The 21,160-nt window shown below is 37.1% G+C and overlaps 2 protein-coding genes across 2 annotated transcripts in view; one reads left to right on the top strand and one right to left on the bottom strand.

Moving 5' to 3' along the window:
• The window catches only part of LOC145446415 (uncharacterized), a 114,413-nt gene that overhangs the window by 28,163 nt on the left and 65,090 nt on the right, over positions 1–21,160 (bottom strand). The gene's annotated exons all lie outside the window — the stretch shown is intronic.
• LOC145438830 (uncharacterized) lies at positions 9,191–17,569 on the top strand. The gene is made up of 4 exons (XM_080316198.1): positions 9,191–9,625; positions 15,894–15,974; positions 16,150–16,317; positions 17,339–17,569. Exons 1-4 carry the CDS (start codon positions 9,458–9,460, stop codon positions 17,552–17,554), a joined length of 633 nt encoding a protein of 210 aa, XP_080172324.1. The 5' UTR covers positions 9,191–9,457; the 3' UTR covers positions 17,555–17,569.

Below are 21,160 nucleotides of genomic sequence, written 5' to 3'. Positions count from 1 at the left end.
ACGAGATCCGGATCACGATTCAAGTCTACCCGAACGATTAAATACATTGCGACGCTGTCACTTGGCTCTTAATTGGGTTGTTTCATCTGAAAGAACTAATTTTGTCTGTTATAATACTTTATTAGACTTGTATGGCGAGGCGTCTGGTATCGAGAAGTGAGATCGCAAGCAATCATTGAGTCAGTCGTGATGTCTGGTTGGGAGTGTCGGCCTCTTATATCCAGCAAGTGTAATGTGCCATATTAGGCCGTAAGTATCGTAGGCCCCGCGTGAAGTGTACAAATTTCGATGTTGCGCAAATACCACAAACTTTGCTTGCTTTCAGAGCCGGCAACTAAATGCAAGACAGAGACTTTACCTATGATATTCCTGTAGGCCTACTTGCACAAGTTACAAACGCGGTATTAGTATATATTACTAAAATACAAACTCGGACGAAATCATGAATTCGTAGGACTTACCTTAAACATATATTGTGTATAGACAACTTTTTACAAGAACTATAAAATTCCACTCCAGGCGCTGCGGCTTAGCTCAAGCGAACAAGTATTTCGGACTTTAGGAGTCAAATTGTCTGTCTTATGGTAAATTAACATAGGGAGAATTAATCAGAAAATTTTGTAGAGTATACTCTATACTGTAGGCATCGATACATTGAGTGAAATGGGCTTCCTTAAATTAAAACGGGTATAGAATAAATCGAAACAATTTGCAAAGTCCCGTAGGCTTCAAGACATAGCTCAGGCTGAGATCATAGCCTAATAACGAGGGCTTCGAGTGCGATGTTATAGGAAGCAAGAAGAATCGTTGTAAAAGTGTTGAAACCTAATTACATCTGTAATTCCGTCATTAAAGTTGACTACGCATAGGTATGCGCTAAGCTCCCGCAAAACAGTTTCACGCAAATGTCGGTATAGAACTGCGTTAGCTTTCAAGTTGTTCAATCATGAAATGCGTAACAAAATTTGACATGCTACATTGTCATAATGTCTTACAACTGCGTACCGAGTTTCAAGGTGGGGAGCCGATTATTAACATGGTAATTCCGTTTTAAAGTTGACTATGTATAGGTACGTGCTGCGCTATGGATAACAGATTTAGCCAAAAGTCGGTATAGAACTGCGTTGGTTTTAAAGGTGTTACATCATGAAATGTCTGATGAAATTTGGTATGTTGTATTTTCATAATATCCTACAACCGCGTACCGAGTTTCAGGGTGGGGATTTGATTATTAGCATGGTAATTCCGTTATTGAAGCTTACTATGTATAGGTACGTGCTACGCTAGCGAAACACAGATTTACGCAAAAGTGTATAGAGAACTGCGTTAGTTTTAAAGGTATTGCATCATGAAATTGCGATCAAATTTGGTATGATGCATTGTTATTACTTTTACTTCTATTTAACGGGTTTTCATATAAATCTGCTTACTTTTGTAACTTTGTTTTGTGAAGTAAAGAGTAGTTTACCGAATAAGTAGTTTACAAATTCCTACGATTTTTCTTGTTGCGTTCCGGGATAACATGTAATTTTTCGGTCTTTTTTATTTTTTATTTTTTAATTAGTATTCATTTTACAAAACGTCGTGTAAAGGTAAAGTACTTGTACATTTCGTAGTGCTCAAGTATAAGTTTTTAACCTGTTAACTTGACAAAACTTTCAAGTACTACTTAAAGTGTTATAAAATGTGAAAATGTGTACAAGTAGAATTATTATTATTATGTCATGAATAAGTAGTTTACAAATTCATACGATTTTTCTTGTTGCGTTCCGGCGATTTGCATAAGTTTCATCTATAACGTACAATGCGTTTACACGGTCCAGAATGACTTATGGCGATGAAAAATAGCAAAAATGGTCTATTGAGCATTGAGCACGGTTCAAGAACTATGATATTCCTGTACTTGCACTTCGAAATGGTTTACTGATCGTCGGTTCATTTAGATACCTAAGCTACTTTAAAATTAGTACTCGAGTATTTGGCTCAATTATACTATCGGGTAGTTATAGCCAGAGGGATTCGATGGTGACGTACTAGTATAATGCACATTTTGGAGAGATTAAGTAAAGCAATGATCTCAGATAAATCCGTTAAATTAAGGCAGAAGTAGCAATTTACGAAGAAAGTTAGCATTCTAGGCCTATACTTCTGTTTAATACTGAAAATGTCATGAAGTTGAAGCGAACTGAAATCATAAACACTTTAGTATTAGGTCCATATACGCGATAAGCTACTTTAGTATTCTGATGGTTTGGGATAAAATGTAATTTTTCGTGCTTTTTTATTTTTTAATAAAATCAGTATTCATTTTACAGAAACGTCGTGTAAAGGTAAAGTACTTGTACATTTCGGAGTACTCAAGTATAAGTTCTGGTTAGCTAAATTTCGATGTCATAGAAATACCACAAACTGTGCTACTTGTACTTCTTCAGAGTACTCAATTAGGTTTTTAGCTATATGCAACAAATACTTTCGGGTGTTTTTGATATTGGACTGCTTCAACTCCATGATAATTATAGTATTAAGCAGAAATGAACCTACAATACGAACGTTTTACTTACTCGGAAATGGCTACTTTTACGTTAATTTATAAAACTTAAGTAAAGCTCACGAAATCAATAGTGTAAACGTCTCTAATGCGCTGAAAAAGGCAGAAAAAGTACTCAATACGCTAAATTTGAATCTAAAAATATTAATTCTCGTAAACGTAGTGGGTGTGGGATTCGAACCTATGTGAACACTTGTTCATTGAAACTTCAGTCCAACGCCTTAACCGCTCGCTGAAGCCAGTTCCGTTGCTACGATATCTGAGAAATCTATTAAATTAGGGTAGAAATAACTATTTCCGAGTAAGTTTCACGAAGCCTCGATACGCTATATTTAATCTAAAAATATTAATCCCCATAAAACGTACTGGGTGTGGGGTTCGAAGCCTAGAATAATAAGCGGATCGTGATTGAAAATAGAAGGAGGATCACTGGATTAACGTTTATGGAATACTCCGCAATGTAAAATTAGTATATACTGCACAAAATCCAGCGTGTAAGAGTCTTTACTGCATCGGAATAGTGTAGTTTTCTATCTACTTTACAAAATTTGAGCACGGTTCAAGAACTATGATATTCCTGTACTTGCACTTCGAAATGGTTTACTGACCGTTGGTTCATTTAGATACCTAAGCTACTTTAAAATTAGTACTCGAGTATTTGGCTCAATTATACTATCGGGTAGTTATAGCCAGAGGGATTCGATGGTGACAACGGATGAGTTATCTCTGACCAATAGAGTAATATAACCGCCTATAGTTTAGTGGGGAATTGCTATAATGTATATCCAAACAATCGTTGCAGACTCTGAATGTTATCAAGGCCCTTATCACAAAAAATCATACATCAGAAGCGTAGGGATTGATATTATCAAGTCGCAGCGCTCAAAATCGCATAGGTATTCAATACATATTGCTAAATACACATGGAAAATCGGTATTGAAATTCACAAAACATTGCAGTCGCCTAATTCCTCTGTGATGACATCATAAACCGGGCATAGTCCGACGCAAATTATATTATGAGAGTGTTTACATTCTAAATAGCCTGAGGGGCGGTCTATAAGGTCGATAATAACACTACTCACCCCCTCCTGAAAATTCCTAATACGCCCAATTTACAGAGTTGAGTCTAGCTATATTCACAATTATGAGACAACATGTCGTCCAACATCCGTCTACATGTCTACACTCGCAGAAAGATTGTCGGCGATGAAAACTTGGCATTAAATGATAGACGCATGTTCGCCAAAATCTTTGATATTGATATGTCCACGTCCCGAATAATCCATTCCTTGCCAAATGAGCCCAGCGGTATACAGAGGCGACAAGCAATAAATGCAAGTACCATTATTATTGACGGAATTTATTCACAACCTAGAAAAAATTACTCGCTTCGCCCGGCTATTGCTGGGTTTTAATGACATAATTGCTATCGATTTTGATGCGTTGTAATATAAATCTTGTTTTCACCATTACCTAATACGGTTCGCTCTTATTGGACGACTACTAACATGTCATCAATATTTAAGTGGCATGCGTGATGGTTCTTAAATCTCCTGTGGCCCTTTGGCTGAAAAGGTTGACAACCCCTGGTCTATAGTCCAAACTCGATATTTTAAAGGTAACTCAACAGTCATAACCTTATATAGGCCTACCACCAGACTATGCGTTTGGATTGCAAGTATTCTTGTGGCACTTTTTACAAAATTTTTGATATGGCGATAAAGTGCTGCTAAATATTCCACAGCCGTCAAGGGGGGCGAGTCTAAAATGTTTTAGAATCACTGACATAGCAGGTTGGGTGTCTCGCAAACTTCTTACATGTGCAACTGAATCCGAACGTGAGCGAAACAGTTGGCAGGCTGAACGCTGCTGACCCCTGGTATTATTAATAGTCTTGCAATCCATCAACGACAGTGTCGATTATCGCCTACTCAGTTCTTGTGTGCTACGACCTGGAATTTTATGAAATTGAGTGTATTTGGTTTGATTTCATGCAGGAATCTCTAGTTTTCCATCTTCGGTCGTAGACATATTGTATATAATCTTACTGGCATCTTTATAAAATCATTTTAATGTAAGTATTGACTTTCGATCTTCGCAGAATCATTTGGATATTTTCGGAACACATATTTGTATCATAATGACTGTAGGCTACTCCTGACGCATCATTTCGCATGGATGTTTTTCAAAATTTCTCTAGTTATCTCCAGTATGACCAATTTTTTTGGATCGTTCAATGTGTACGGGATTGCGGATTGCGGCTTACACGCACAATTATGTAAATATGGAATCGGATCCTATCCTTGGAATTCAGATACATAGCGAATGTGAATTTTCAAATTATTTCAAATATAATGGTAATGAATGGAATGATATCACTACATTAGTCACAAACACTCGCAATGGAGATTTTATTCACTGATATCACCACCTTTGAGATATCCCTTTGCAAGTAGGCTACATCAAAGATCCTCAATAGTAAAGCGAATAGATTATGGCTCAGTTACTTTGTATTTCGACGCTGATGATTTGATTTCAGACTGAATTTCAAACTCAGTTTTGGTGAAAACTTCAAAGTATGTTTGCGTCGTTTCAGGTGGAAAAAGTGAATTTGACAGTCAATAATTTCTCGGCAACAGCACTACGTTCATTACTTGGACATCGTCGGATTGAGTCGCTATCTGGAAATCTGGAATGGAAAGTGGGTTCGACTCGAAGATTTAGTTTCTTACGAACAAATGTAGGCGTAATTTCATGTGGATATGCGGCGACTTGTGACGTTACTATCCATCATGATCCGTGATGTCATAGACCAGTGGTTCTCAACCGGTGTGCCCCGGCACACTAGTATACCATTTATGTCTCGCAGGTGTGCCGCGAGCGATTTCTTCGGATTTTGAAATTATGCGCAAAATAATTCTAGTCTATAGCAAACGATCAATAGTAATCTAATTCGAGCTTGATGTGAAGTTTCTACATTTGAAAAATCAAAATTGATGTTATGCCCGCAATCAATACGCCCCCCGAATTCACATAACCGGACAGATCGCGTGCCTTGAAGACTGAATTCAGTTTTGCAAAATACGTTGATTGACGGCAGAGAAGAGCAGGCTTAACGGCGCCTGTATGACAATGCAGTTTTCTAATCCTCATGGTCCACCCAATCATCAGCGAGAAATGAACTCCTCTGGAATTGACGTTAGTGTTTAAAATTTCGAATTACAAGCATGGCAATCCGCATTGCGATTGTTAGGTATCATGCGGGCACTTCCGGTAAAATGTAGGGTTGTAGCACGACGCTGTGTTACTGACGACGAATATGAGAGTTGAGAAATAATGTTGATCAAATTATATCAGTTAACAAACCTCTTTGCCGCCGAGGTTATATTCTTGGTTTGTTGGAAATATAATTGAACTGCGGGTGGCTGCCAGTACAACCATTGAGGTATGGCTATGCTCATGCTCACGCGTTCTGCACGATCAACGTGAAAATGGATTGTACAGTAGGGGTATTCAAAAATGACTTTTTTTTCTCAAATCATACTGACAACTTGATAAAGTTGTTAGGTTACCTAATTTAAGCCTACACACCAAATTTGGTTCAATTCCAGCCAATAGCCGCATTGCTACAGGAGAAGAGTGTTTCGGTTTATTATATAAAAATAAATGATAAAAAGATTGAAAATTTTCTGTTCACCCCGTCAATGTGTTACGTTGTCTATAGGAATGATGTTAAGAAATTTGGTTCAATTCCAACCAGTGGAAGCAAAGTTATTGCCGTCGAAAATTTTGATTTGAATAATATAGTATTTTCGGTGAGCAGAACTATAATCAATAATTAAAGAATCAGTTAGTTTTACTTGAATAAGTACTAGAAGTAGTTGAAAACGACTTGTGTACTTAAAAAAGTAGAAGTACTTCGTCACAGACTTCCTTCGGTAACAAGCAAAATTACTGGGAGCGCGGCAATTCTAGAGTTCGCATGTAGACATGAATTAGCACGCAGAAGATGATTTCAAGTCCTCAAGGAAGCGCTCATCTAATAGTAATTAGGGCTGGGCAAAATCGAGTACCTGAGTGATTCGATTCTGAATCACGTGTTACGCTTCGAGTCGAGTCGAGTATTCGAGTATCACTCACTATGACGTCACAACAGAATGCACTATGTCAAAGTTCCAAAATGGATTTTTTATGCCACCACAAAGAACATATACTGCCTGTTATCCGTCACATTGAAGATTATTTGGTATTTCTTCGACCATACCGATTTCATTGCACTTCTTGGGATGATCATGACTTCGGAAATGAGTTATTTCAGTAACGTTAGTAAATTTGCACTATGTCACGTATGCTGCGACACAGCCAATCAAGGTTTCAAGACTTTCTCAGTGGAAGATTTTATCCAGACTATAATTCGCGCTAGTAAATTAGCTTTCAGTTGAGAGGAGCGTATAATTTCAGTACTCGAAAATATCGTCTTTTACTACTCGACTCGAATCATTAACATTTATACTCGATTCAGATTCGAGTACTCGAATCATTGTGCCCGGCCCTAATAGTAATAGGTCAACACAGTGAGTTCTGACATCGCCTCTGCAAATTGTTTGCCGATAATAACAGTGTGACAGTATAGTAGAAGTCACTATCATGCCATATCAGGTCTCCTCATAATACATGAATACAATATTATACAATACACATATAGACATTAGGATTGTTCAAAAATAACTCATCAAATTGTCAGGCTGGTTAAATATTCGCTACACATCAAATTTGGCTTGATTACAACCAGTATAATCCGACGCAGAGCCAATTGAAACTTTGAATTTATCATAAAAAAATTGAAAATAAATTTTTCAACTTTTACTGTCAACTCTATAAAATTGTTAAGTTGCCTAAAAGAACGAATCATGACAATTTTTGCTCCATTCCAACCGGCAGATGCGAAGTTATTGCAGTTGAAAGTTTTAAATTTGCAAAAATAGCATTGTCGGTGGGAAAACCGAAAATTATTAATGAAAAACTCAAATAACTTGGCTTCTATGGGTTGGAGTTACGTCAAATTTGTTTCGCATCGTTTTCGTAGACAACTCAACAATTTCATGAGGATTACAGTAATTGTTATTAAAAATAATAAATTTCAACTCGCTGTGTGTTGGCCTCTACTGGTAGGAATTGAGCGAAATTTAGCGGGCAGCGTTTTTTAGGCAACCTAACAATATAATCAGTGAATCCCGGGGATCCGAAAAATAGTTACTTTTGAACTACCCTTATATAGTATATATAATTAATTAATTAACATGCTCACAATGACAAATTGTTCAATTTCGCGCGCCGATTATAAAGACGAAAATCCCTCAAAAATGTCTCGTGAATTAGTGTAAATGCTGGAATACCCTTTGCGGTACTTACAGTACAGTTTCAAGTCAACTATATCAACCAGTGTGAATTTTGGCTTATTACGCAGAATTTTCCACGATTTCTTTCGCTAAGTCAGTGTATCGCGGTGTCGGTGATGTTTTCGATGCTATTGTCATCACTGTATGTCTGATATGACGTCACAATATTTTTCGGATGATGGAATACTCGAGTTTCTGAACAATTTTCAGGTTGTCATGCGGACTCTAGCTGATGGAGATGTTGAATTGACGAACGGAGAAGATATCATCCAGATAACTGGCTATGTTAGCGGTGACTTTAACATCAAGGTTGATCTGATGAAATCATTACTAATGATCAGATCTTTGTTTATTTTACCATAGCGACCTATATATGGTGTGAACACAGTGAGATTGAACGACTCACTGCATTTAGGTTGGGTCATACTTTCCATTTGACCAAAGGCTATCTAAGGTCAATTTTGACCGACTTGCAGAGTGGGAAATTAGATAAAACGTGTACCAATGGAAATTTACTGCTGTACCGATTACGAAAATATACATTTTATTTCACCCATGGCACTGGAACGCCCCTAAAATCAGCCTCGTATTTTACATTGCGTTGTAGTTTGACATTGTGACGCAACAATGCTATCTGACAAAACGATACTGCAGCTCAGGAGCAAGAGCCAGGCAGCATTGGTGTGTCACAATGCCAAACTCCATCACAATGCGAAATTCGCGCTGATTTTGGGGGGTTCCAGAGCCGCGGGCAAAATAAAATTTATTATTTTATATTTGACGGGTTCATGCTGATGATCGGATCTTTGTTTATTTCACCGATTTCACTACAAAGCTGTAGAGCAACACAATAATAACATACAGCAATGGATTCACGGTGCAGTGTAGCCAGGCTGTAGCTTATGACATAATTATGAGCGTTATTATGGCGTAAGCAGAACTTGACGGTATCATCATCAGGTCATACCGGAGAGAGGGCGATTAAGAATCGAATATTTCTTTCACTCAATTCCAATCACCTTTTATCAAACTTTAGTCGACTTTACTAAATTTAAATAACCGTGCGACACAAGGAAAGGTTGGTTGGGAGTATTCTATCATTTCAAATCCAGAGGAGGAACTTCTTCTACTTTTTCCCAAGTACTCGAGTATTTACCTCTACTTGCCGTACTCACTCAAGTAGATCAAGTTTTCCGCCGGTCTACTTCTACTTGTATTTTGTCATATTTTGTGAGTCGTCAGCTTAAAGATTTTCGTGACACTTCGGGCAGAATAGATATGGAGGGAGTTGATATATTTCCATGAAATTCTCAGTATATATAGTTCATGTATTGGTTGGGTAGTTCATGTGCACATTTTCAGATCACTCGTTTGGCAAGCTACATTCTGTTAACGAGGCCACATTATCTTGCTCGCAGTGGTTATATTATGTAGTAAAAATGTTCTCTCATGATTGATCGTATCTCTGAGAATGATTTGTCCGTCGGTTGTGATGTAGTAACTGACAATGTTTTCACAGAAATCTACTCTGTCTTTCGACCTGGTTAACCATCTAGCCGACATTGGATTTCTCGGGATACTTTTCGAGGCAAAATTTATCAAATTTGACGAACAGCGACAACTGTTGGTCAGGCAGGATGACTTGCGGCAGTTGTCAGATTGCAGATTGAACAGGGTCAGTTACTGATATTTTTATTCTCATAAATATACAGTTTAAAGTTGGCTTCAAACTTGAACATTGAATCATAGTTAGCCGATTCTTTATTTTTTTCTTCTTCTACTTTGATCCATACTTTATCCGCAAGTAGGTGGTCAAGTAATCATGGTCTAACCATATACCAGATATCGGGAATAGAACGATTTCTTGTGCGCGCCTGAATCAAGCATAATTCAAGGTGTTTCGTCTGCATATGCGCTATTTCTTTTCAGATCTGCACGGAATGACTTTCTGTTGCAATTCAAGTAAGGTTGATATGGTGTTTCGGAATTTCAAGTTTTACTATTTTTATTGAGAAAGACATATTAAATACGGTATTTGATTTGATATTTTTAGTAAATATAGGATGCGCAATTCATTAAGACGGATTTTTCAATTCAAAATTGTGTTGTCAATGACTCCTCATCTTGCGTCTCCAATAGGGTTGTTAAAAAAAAACTTTTTTTTTCAAATTTTATCGGTTTTGTTGTCAAATCGCGAGGTAACCTAAAAAAAGCGTTGCACACCAAATTTGACTCAACTCCAACCAGTAGAAGCCGTAGTCACTCAAATTGAAATTTCAGTCATTTTTGAAATGTTAGTATTCAAGGTGACCAATTTCGTCACTCCGAAATGACCATAAATCGTGTTCCAGGTATGCCTGTAGTGTCAGGGCTGTATTTTCTACTTGTTTTGATCTTGAGAAAGGCCTATGGTGGGGTTTGGATGAAGACATCGCCAGTAAACGAAAACAAAAGATATGGCACGGATTACCTGGAAATTGATCCACTTCATTGAAATCGACACCTTAGAACGATGGTGGGATAATTTTCAAATAGGGTACTTTACACACTGAAATTAACGACCACGAAAAGGACATGAACTGACAATAAGCACGCCAAATGTGGGTAAATATATTTCTCAAGTGATAGTCAATATCCATATTCTTTGTCGGTCCAATGTAGATTTCTTCACGATACAATTTGATATTATATGATATTTTATTATTTGCTCTGCAGCACGTCTATAGTGATATATCTCAGGTGAATTATAAGACTAATGGGCATCGTGACCGATCTTTTTCCTATCAGAAGTTGTCGTCCTCTCTTCATCTCATCCTCCATATTCGGTAACTACCATCTAATTGTATCCTTATGTCGCGGTAAAACACCAATGCTTTTTATTTCTCTATGACAAGGGGGCGCAGGTGATATTGAAAGAGCAGAAAATGACTAACATGCTTTATAAGCTCATTGGGTTACCATTTGGTTTCCTTGAATTTCGCAAAGTTTCAAGCACATAAAAAGCTTTAGCATCAACGCTTATGTGAAGTGTCAGAAATGTTTTTCAACTCACAAATACGATTCAGTAGCATAGCCCATTTTGAATTGCAATCTACAACATTTTCAACGCCTTAGATAAGTCAATGTCAAGTAGCAGTGAAATATTCGAACACGGAGCTGCTGAGGAATGCAACTGACGTCTCTGTGGTGGATATTTTGGGAATGGAGAGTTTGCAATGAGTAAAAACTTTGAATCAAGGCAGAGAGGCATCGGTATGTCTTGCATAATTGGGATGGATGTCGTGAAATGTAAATTGGTCCGACAAAAATACTTCTTTACTATCACTTGAGAAATATATTTACCTGTATTTTACCTTCTTGTCAGTTCATTTCCTTTACGTGGTCAGTAATTTCAGTGTGTAAAGTACTCTATTTGAAAATTATCTCACCATCGTTTCGACATCGTTTCGATGTCAATGAAGTGAACCAATTTTCAGGTAATCCGTGTCATATCATTTTTCGTTTACTGGCGATGTCTTTATCCAAACCCGGGGTTGTAACCAAGTCACAAGGCACCGAGTCACAAGTCGAGTCATTTTCAATTCACCACCGAGTCAAGTCCGAGTCCAAGTGAGCGAAAAGAAGGTCGAGTCCGAGTCATAGTATTATGACTCGAGTCGAGTCGAAGTGATTGTGTTGACTGCTCAGTTTTCAGTTAAAATCTTCTTAAACCCCCATTTTATACCTCTGTTTGATGATATCGAATGATTCGCATCTATAATATACTAATTTTCCTCACTTTTAGTGGTTTCTGGTCACATTTTCAAGTACAAGTACCAATAGACGAAATCCCACTAGGGTGGATACTTTACTATTTTTCGAAAATACAATGAAATGTCGGTCTTGGCCGTCTGCGTCTCGAGTCATATGACAGATTGACTCGAGTCGGGTTGAGTCATTTCCGTATTTTGACATAATGACTTGACTCGAGTCGAGTCAGACTTGAGTCGAGTCATTACAACCCTGTCCAAACCCCATCATAGGTCCTTATCAAGATCAAAACAAGTGGAAAATACATCCCTGCCACTTCAGGCATACCTGAAACACGGTTTTTGGTCATGTCGGTGTGACAAAATTGGTCACCGTAGATACTATTATTTCAAAAATGACCGAAATTTCAATTTGAGTGACCTCGGCTTCTACCGGTTGGAACTGAGTCAAATTTGATGTGTAAGGATTTTTAGGTAACCTGATGATTTGACAACCCAGCCGATGTAATTTGAAAAAAAAAAGTTTTTTTTTTAACACCCCAGTCTCCAATACTGCGAGTCGAGTCTCGAATGTACGCAGAGCTGGTCAAAATACTCAGCCTTGCTAATCAAGTAGAAGTAGACGTAACTTGTTGAATTTATACGCGATTACAAGTAGAACCAGCTCTTTAAAAGACCTAATAAAAATACTTCACGTGAAAGTGGAAAATGTATGATCTTATTAGTTGGCCTGGGCAAGATCAAGTTCCTGAGTGATTCGAATCTTAATAACGTAATGCGCTTCGAGTAATCCATAATGCCTCGTTATGACGTCATAACAGAATGTAACATGTCAAAGTTCAAATGTGTACCTATTAGGCGACCGCAAAGAACATATTGCCTGTTCTCCATCACATGAAAGATACTTTGGTATTTTTTCGACTATACCGATTTCATTGCACTTGGTGACAATGTTGTGGGATGATCATGATTTTGGAAATGTGCTACACACTTTGTACTTTATGTTTCTTATGCTACGAACCAACCATTCATGGTTTCAAGGCTTCAATAGTGAAAATTAGTATCGAAACTATAATTTTCGTTGATAAATTCACTTTCAGTGGCGAGAGTATAATTTCGCTGCTCGAAAAAATTGTGTTTTACTACTCGACTCGAATCATTAAAATTGATACTCGATTCAGATTTGAGTACTGGAATCATTTTGCCCAGCCCTACTTATAAGTACTCCAAATAAATAGTTTTCAAAAGTTTTTTTATTCGACGGTTTGCAAATATTCGACAGTTCATCGGTGCTGGCTACCTTCTTGATTGCGAGATGCGTCTCTTAGACGAACGCAAAATGATTAGTCACGTCACAAGTAGGTTTAATCATTAAGTCATGTGAAAATTGTGATATTAACCTCGCACTTTTGAGAAGTAGAAGTAAATCGTTACTTCCCATCAGACTTGGACAACTAGATCATTCTAGCTGACTAATCTCACTAATTTACGGCGAAATGCCAGTAATCTAATTCTAATCTAATTTGTGAAATGTTCCTATGCTCTAATTTTAATTCTAATATAGTTTATTGTTTTCCCTAGAATGGTTATTTGTCCGCGGCATTTCACAGGGAAATCCGGTGCCAAGTCGCCATCGCATTGCTTACAACGTACAGTCATTCAGGAGAGCTATATAGTGTAGATGTCGTCAACTCAAAACGGATCGTTGGCCACTTTTCAAAATTCGTGCAGACCGCGGGCCACAAGAATGCTATGTCAAGACAAAATAGGCAATATAGTTGAGCAGCCACATTTTAAAACTTTATGTTAGTACAACGCTGTCCTCCCTAACAGGTGCGATTGGCATGCTTACCACATCGGAAATAATATTTTAATAAAGTAGCACAAATACAACCAGAAATATCATGATTACAAACTTCATTTTATTTTAAACTATATGAGCTGCCAAGATACCTCGCAACGCTCTTGGGCGCTTTAAGCCGTTTTCTATAAGCCTCTTGGTCTTGTCAGTGTCTGAGTCATTGCACGTCAAGGCAATATACTTATACTCAAGAACTCCGCTTACGCTGGTTGGGATTGAGCCAAATTTGGTAAACATCGTTTGTACAGAAAACCGAATAATTTCATGGGATGAAAAGAAAATTTTGAATTTTTTCAAACATTTTTACATAATGAACGTAAAAACATTCTTCTCCAGTAGCAATGCGGCTACTGGTTAGAATAGAACCAAACTTATTGTTTAGGTAACTTATTAGGTACCTTACCAATTTTATCAAATAGCCAATAAAATTTGGAAAAAAAAATCATTTTTGTACACCCTTACTGTGTAGCACTAATTCCAATTCTAATCTAATTCGAAAAAAAACCGTAGCTCTTATTCTAATCCTAACGCATCGTAATTTTTTAAAACTGTATAACTCTAATTCGAATCTAATTTGAAAAAAAAACTCTGTACCTTAAATTCAAATTCTAATCTTATTCTGAAAAAAATATGGGTAGCTTCTATTCTAATTCCAATCAAATTTAGAAAATAACGTTATCTGTAATTCTAATTTCAGTCTAATTTGGAAAGAATTGAGGAGCTCAAATTCTAATTCCAATCTAATATGGAAGAAACTTTGTAGCTCTAATTCTATTCTAATCTAATTCTGAAAAGAACTAACTTCTATTCTAATTCCAATCGAATTTGAAAAAACTGTGTAACTGTGTAGCAATTCTAATTTCATTCTACTTCGTAAAAATCTGTGTAGCTCTATTCCAAATTCTAATCTAATTCGGAAAAAACTGTGTAGATCTAATTCTAATTCATTCTAATCTGGAAAAAACTGTGTAGCTCTAATTCTAATTCTAATCTAATTTAAAAAAACTTTGTAACTCTAATCTAATTTCTAAAATCTGTATATATAACTATAATCCCAATTTTAATCTAATTCGTAAAAACCTGTGTAACCCTAATTCCAATCCTAATCTAATTGAAAAAAAAACTGTGTAGCTTCTATTCTAATTCTAATCTAATTTTGAAAAACTGTTGCTCTAACTCTAATTTCAATCTAATTTGGAAAAAATTTGTAGCTCAAATTCTAATTCTAATCATATTTGAAAAAAAAACTGTATAGCTCTAATTCTAATCTAATTTGAAAAAAAGTGTGTATCTCAGATTATAATCTTATTTAGAAAAAAACTGTGTAGCTCCAATTCTAATCCTAATCTTATTTAAAAATAACAAAACTGCGTAGCTCTAATGATAATTTTATTTAGAAAAAAAATGTGTAGCTCTAATTCCAATCTTATTTGCAACAAAACTGTGTAGCTCTAATTCTAATCCTTATCTCATTTAAAAAAAAATTGTGTAGCTCTAATTCTAATCCTAATCTTATTTTTTTTTAAATGTGTAGCTCTAATTCTAATCCTAATCTTATTTTTAAAAAATTGTGTAGCTCCAATTCGAATCCTAATCTTATTTAGAAAAAAACTGTGTAGCTCCAATTCTATTCCTAATCTTATTTTTAAAAAGCTGTGTAGCTCCAATTCTAATCCTAATCTTATTTAGAAAAAAAAAAACTGTAGCTCCAATTCTAATTCTAATCTTATTTAGAAAAAAACTGTGTAGCTCCAATTCTAATCCTAATCTTATTTGGTAAAAACTCTATAGCTCCAATTATCATTTTATTTGGAAAAAAAAATGTGTAGATCTTATTCTAATCTTATTTGGAAAAAAATGTGTAGATCTTATTCTAATCTAATTTGAAAAAAAAAATGTATAGCTCCAATAGCAATCTTATTCGTAAAAAAAACTGTGTTGCTCTAATTCTAATTCTAAGCTAATTTTGAAAAACTGTGTAACTCTAGTTTTAATTCTTGGCTTGGAGTACTTATTTTTTACTTACTTGTATATCGCTAATACTACGTGAGTAGAAATGTACTTGAATACTTCTACTTGAGTATCGACGACGACTACTTTGACCACCACTACTTGTATTATATGTTTATAGAATACATAAAATATTCGTGGGTAGATTCTAATTTGAGATCATGCTCAGGAATGCGACTAAAACCAATGCAGTGTATGCATTGTGTATAATCAAATAATTGTAACAAATCACTATTATACTGTAAAAACATGAACATCGATTTCAAGACATGATCACGTCACGATGATGCCATCTTACCTCATGAAACCAATATTGTGTTCAGGTAAACAAGATATTGCTCGATTGCACGGAGGAAGAAGATATCGATTGGTCGGTAATTGAAACTTACCGGAAAAAGTATCAAGTACGATTCCTCATGGCATGTTTTCGAACGCATATATATTACACTATAATTTTATCTCGAAAATAGGAATTGATAATTCTTTCGGCGTCTATCGTAGCTTCCAGGAATAACTATCTTTAATCAAATTACCGAATCTTATTTCAAGAATTCCCAACTTATGTCTTTCGCATTTGAGATGGAGGTCTTGGAAATTGCTGTGAATGGCCAGATTTCCGTCGAGGATTACAACAGTATTTTGGACCGCGGTAGAGCAATTTCTGTTTTTGACAGTATCCATGCAATGTTCTGCTTCGAGGATGAAGATGAATTCAGAAATATTGTGGCAGCTTGCAAGCAAAAGAAGGTAGTAATTATGATTCGGTGGTATTTGCATAGATGCAACGTACTTCTCCCTACCACCCACAGCTTTATTATTGAATTCTCCTGTGCAGTTCAAGTCCCCTTCACAAGAATTTACTTATTTTTCTTGTCCTAGATATCCATCCCAGTTGGTGAGTTCGTGCTTCTTATCAATAAGTTCATCTAAAGCAGGGATGGGCAACTTGCGGCCGTAGATTGGAATTTGTGCAGCTTTCGACACATGTTTCAATTAGTATATGTTGGTGGCCGCCGACATGTATATTCAATTAACAAACCGACTCCCGATATTGATCAATAAGGATAATTTATTCGCGCCTCGTGTGATTTTAATATAGAAGCGCCCTTTGCATTGTGAGCCCCGCAACACATATGTGAACAGCATAGAAAATGATTCCCCCCTTATAGAAATACTAACTTGGAATCGTGAGCTCCTCACGAAAGAAAATGATTTGTGGTACGCTTGGGCGAGAAATCACAGCTAGCATGCAACAAAGTGACTGATAACAGTTGACCCACCCGAAGATCAATCATCATTTATGATCTTCCCTAAATGTTCGAAAACACTCACCCATATTACCTCTACTGGTGAATCTGATCGCATGGGCTGGGAAAACATAATTGAATGTTTCATAGTAATATGTGAAACTACTTATAATCTTATATTAATGACGAAATTCATTCCCGAATGTGAAAAAAATTTTCGCGGCTCGCCAGACTATAACGGGTCCCAGAAATCACTCACATTAAATAGAGTAGTCTGGAGTTCACCGGCATTGGATATGGGCAGTTTAACATGGATATTCGGCGCCAAGTTAGTCCATTACGACTATGTCCTGAAATACGGCCGTATAAGCGACATGAGTGATTGAAATGTGGCCGTGAATAGCAAAAGGATTGGCCATCCTTGATCCAAATTATTTTCTAACAAATCATATCCCTTTGAAGAAATAGCAAGAAACATCATTATAATACACAATATTAAAAGTAATAATCTCCTGCCGCAGATCGAATATATCAGATGCATATTCTACTTTGGATGTCGTACTTCAGTCGATGACATTTCGTCTCTCGTCAAAAAGTCCAATTTGAAGAAAGTATCATTGATATACTGCAGTGAATATGACATGTTGAAAGGAGACGAATTGAACAAAGCCGAGAAGATTGCAAATGATATCGATACTGAGTTGGAAGTTTTGCAATGTAAGTTATTGTTTGGTTAGGTATGTTATTATGTAAAAGTCTTCAAATATTGAGTATAATAAATATGTGTGATCATTTTGCATGAAATGCTCCTTTCACGTTACATGCCTAATGCGTTACTAACACAACTAGAAATCACGTGGCTATGACATGGTAGGGATAGAGATGGTATTCTTTTTCGCCTGCACCATCGAGATGCTTTGACGACAGAGATGCGATACGGCCTTTATAGTAAGGTCATCTAGTCTGCACCCCCGGCTTTTTCTGCTCCATGCTATCCGTGATTGCTGAGCGCCCTAGCAGGATAGCTGCGGTTACCAATTTTCGAGTATTCGGTATGACCCGGCCGGGGACCGAACCCACGACCTACCGATCGAGAAGTTTGATTCGAGATTCTATATTGAATACAGATCATTGTTTTACGCTTTTCACTCGACAATATCAAGATTGCAAAAATCAGTAGCCTATTTCAGCAATAAAATCTGACGTAGAAGTAGTATTCAAATCAAATTACTTGAGTAAGTGAACGAGTCGCTGTAGACTAGTTGCGTACTGGAGAAAAGTGGAAGTAATTCGCGCCTGATGATACCCCAGCTTTCAAGGCTGTGATAAAGATTCATAGAGCTTAATGAAGGGCAATGAGTCATAGAAATGTGGGGACTCGTATATTTTCGTAACTATAGGAGAAAATACAGTGCTCTATGCGGATCTTTTGCGCCATCTAGTGAGCATACTGACACCCATTGTTTCTGAAAGTTGCTAACACCAACTCTTGTATCATGAGAGGCGTTATCATATGAGTCGTTTCAAAAGTAGATTTAGTTGAGGTGTTGCTTCTGTTACTGCAGTAATCTGCAGTGTGTAGTAATTATCACTAATTAATTAGGCGCCCAATTGTGGTTCTCTATATATGTTGATTGGCCGCCGCCTCTATTTTATTCGGTTCAGTCGTTGGTACTAGCTACGTTGAGTTGGTACGTTGGTAGTTGTTTTTTGTGTCCTATGTGGTCTCTACTTACTGACACGTGTTTCTATTGTTTACGCTTGTCTTCCATAACCGCAGGCGACCACTATTTTGAAACCTAATTCCTCGACTAACCTTATTTGCTGCATCTGGGACATTCATTTGTTACGTCGTTCATTCCGAGCGAGCGAGATAGCGACCGAGGGAGATAGTGTAATGGTTATGCGTCCGGCTTCTCGAGCGGTAGGTCGTGGGTACGATCCCCGGCCGGGTCATACCAAAGACTCGAAAATTGATATCCGCAGCTATCCTGCTAGGCGCTCAGCAATCACGGATAGCATGGAGGAGAAAAAAACGGGGGCGCAGATTAGATGACCTCATGGGGCCGTATCGCAACTCCGTCGCCAAAGCATCTCGATGGTGCAGGCGAAAAAGAATATTATATATATCTATCTCTCTCTCTCTCTCATTCGAATATATTCATTTCAACATTCATCGTTTGTCATTATCGGTCGTGGGATTTGAGTTCAATTAAAAGTGGTTTCAATAACTCTCCTTACGTTAGGAGCAGTTATGTTACTTTTAGCAGTTAACATAAGATATCTACTTTCTAAGTTACAAGATGTATCAAAATGACTAAATTCACAGCAAGTGAGCGAAATATTGTAAAATAGATTCAGTTACCGCGATACATGGGCTATTTCGCTCGGCTCCTACGACACTTTCACTGAACAAAAATGACGATAAATTATCGCGCAACTACTTGATACTTGTCAAAATCCAAATTGTATGAAGTCAGTAGTTTGTCCAGCAATTCTTACTACAAGCAGAAATGGAAGTTGTCTAAAATTTTATCGACTTGATCGATTGGTGCAATTAGAGAACACTACTTGAGTACTCTGATAAAATAGAATTACTCCGTTACTGACCACCGATACCAAATTAATTATGGATTTCGATTTGTATTTGAAATTTTATTTAGCAACGGGATTCAGATTTTAGCTCAGCGCAGATATCTTCTACTATTCAAGTATTTGGTATATTTGGAAATTATTTCTCAATTCAGTGACTCGAAAAACAGATGCCTGCATGCTACTCGACAACAAATTTTGGCGGAGGTGAGTAAATGTCGCGAAGTCTGAACGTTCTAGAAATGGGGGTTGAGATTTATCCTTCAATTCCATGCTCGATCCATTCTCATACACGGTAAAAATTATTTACATAGATCAATTATAAATGTGAGTGTCATCATGACGATGTCACACGGTGCATCGTTATGTCGAAAAATAACTTTGTTTATTCTGCAAGAATATAATAACGATGCCATGCATCATAGTAAATAATGAAATTGGGCAAAAGTACTTTTATAATTGGAAAAAGTATAAGTACTTGGTTACTGACAACCTCTGCCAATGTATGACACGGAAGTTGATCTCGACAGTAGGTCAACATTTCAATACATGATTACGTGCTACATTCAGTTGCTGCATATCATATTTTCTTGCTAGAAGTATTGGATAATAAAATCTGAGATTTGACGACATGCCCGCATGATTGACATGGCAAAAGTCAATCTGCATTGTGTAGCTGCTGAAAGTGAAAAATAGAGTTGCTGGTCGGAATATGTGGTCGCATCGTTTGTAGAAACTATCGAAATAGTCATTGATTCGACTCGTGCAGAAGTTGAAGTGATCCCGCCCATTTTTTACTTGGGTACAAGTACAAGTATTTTGAATGAAGGTTTCGAAATTACTGAATTATGTGAAGATAAAATAAGATTACTGTTCGGGTTGTCGAATAATTTTCTTACATATTGCAAGTGGTATCTTACAAATTTTCCGTACGTATCGTATTGAACAACGTGTTGTCAAGAAGTGGGCCGAAAATCGACGCACTTTGGGAATTGACAACAGTCAGATTTGGACAACTATAAAATTAGAACTATAGTTAAACAGGTATTTCCAAATTGAATTAAAGTATAGCAGTGGTACCCAAACGGTGAGGAATTCCCCGCTGGTGGGAATGCAATGGTTTCTGGTGGGGAATAGACGCGTTTGTTTAAAATTATAAAGGGGACAGTCCACATATTCACGGAGACACATGCGCAATTACCGTTACTAGTTAACTGCTCTGGAATGTATGTATCGAAAATTATATTGCGTGTTGTTCACAAAACCACATTTCTACCTCTGGATGGCCAATCATGGCGTCACAAAAGCATCGAGCACGACTCGTTTGACGTGAAATAACGCTTTCGCGAAATTTTGAGCGTTACTGACATTTATGCCACTTTTTCAAAAAAAATTCGCGATGGTTGTGCGATTTAATATTGCTGAACATTCAATTATTGGGTACCTTTCCCCCACGAAAATACGTAGCATTTATAGAAATGGAGACTTCGGCGTCGACCATTACTGCGCCACGACGCACCAAGGCATATGAAGTTATACGGCATGTAACATGCAACTCCGAGAAGTGTGCAAGAACGATCAACAGTGAGAAAACCTTGGCCGAGAAGGAATGCCCTTGTGGTGACCCAAAACTTCGATATATATACAACATACATATATATGTCTGGCGCTGAATGTTCCTGTCTTGGCGATTTGAACCCCAACAGGACAAATGCCGTCCCGCAGGGAAAAATTACACTGGTTTACAAAAT

This window comes from Botryllus schlosseri, chromosome 1, assembly GCF_051294905.1.
Source record: "Botryllus schlosseri isolate E-star chromosome 1, Bs_hap1, whole genome shotgun sequence".
NCBI lineage: Eukaryota > Metazoa > Chordata > Ascidiacea > Stolidobranchia > Styelidae > Botryllus > Botryllus schlosseri.
This window is presented reverse-complemented; position numbering and strand designations above follow the sequence as displayed.

Bases quoted from the DNA above. Each gene is read 5' to 3' on its own strand.
- LOC145438830 (XM_080316198.1), top strand. From the start codon at position 9,458: ATGTTTTCACAGAAATCTACTCTGTCTTTCGACCTGGTTAACCATCTA. The intron at 15,975-16,149 runs GTACGATTCCTC...TTCGCATTTGAG, and splicing joins CTTACCGGAAAAAGTATCAA to ATGGAGGTCTTGGAAATTGC. The intron at 16,318-17,338 runs GTAGTAATTATG...CTCCTGCCGCAG, and splicing joins CAGCTTGCAAGCAAAAGAAG to ATCGAATATATCAGATGCAT.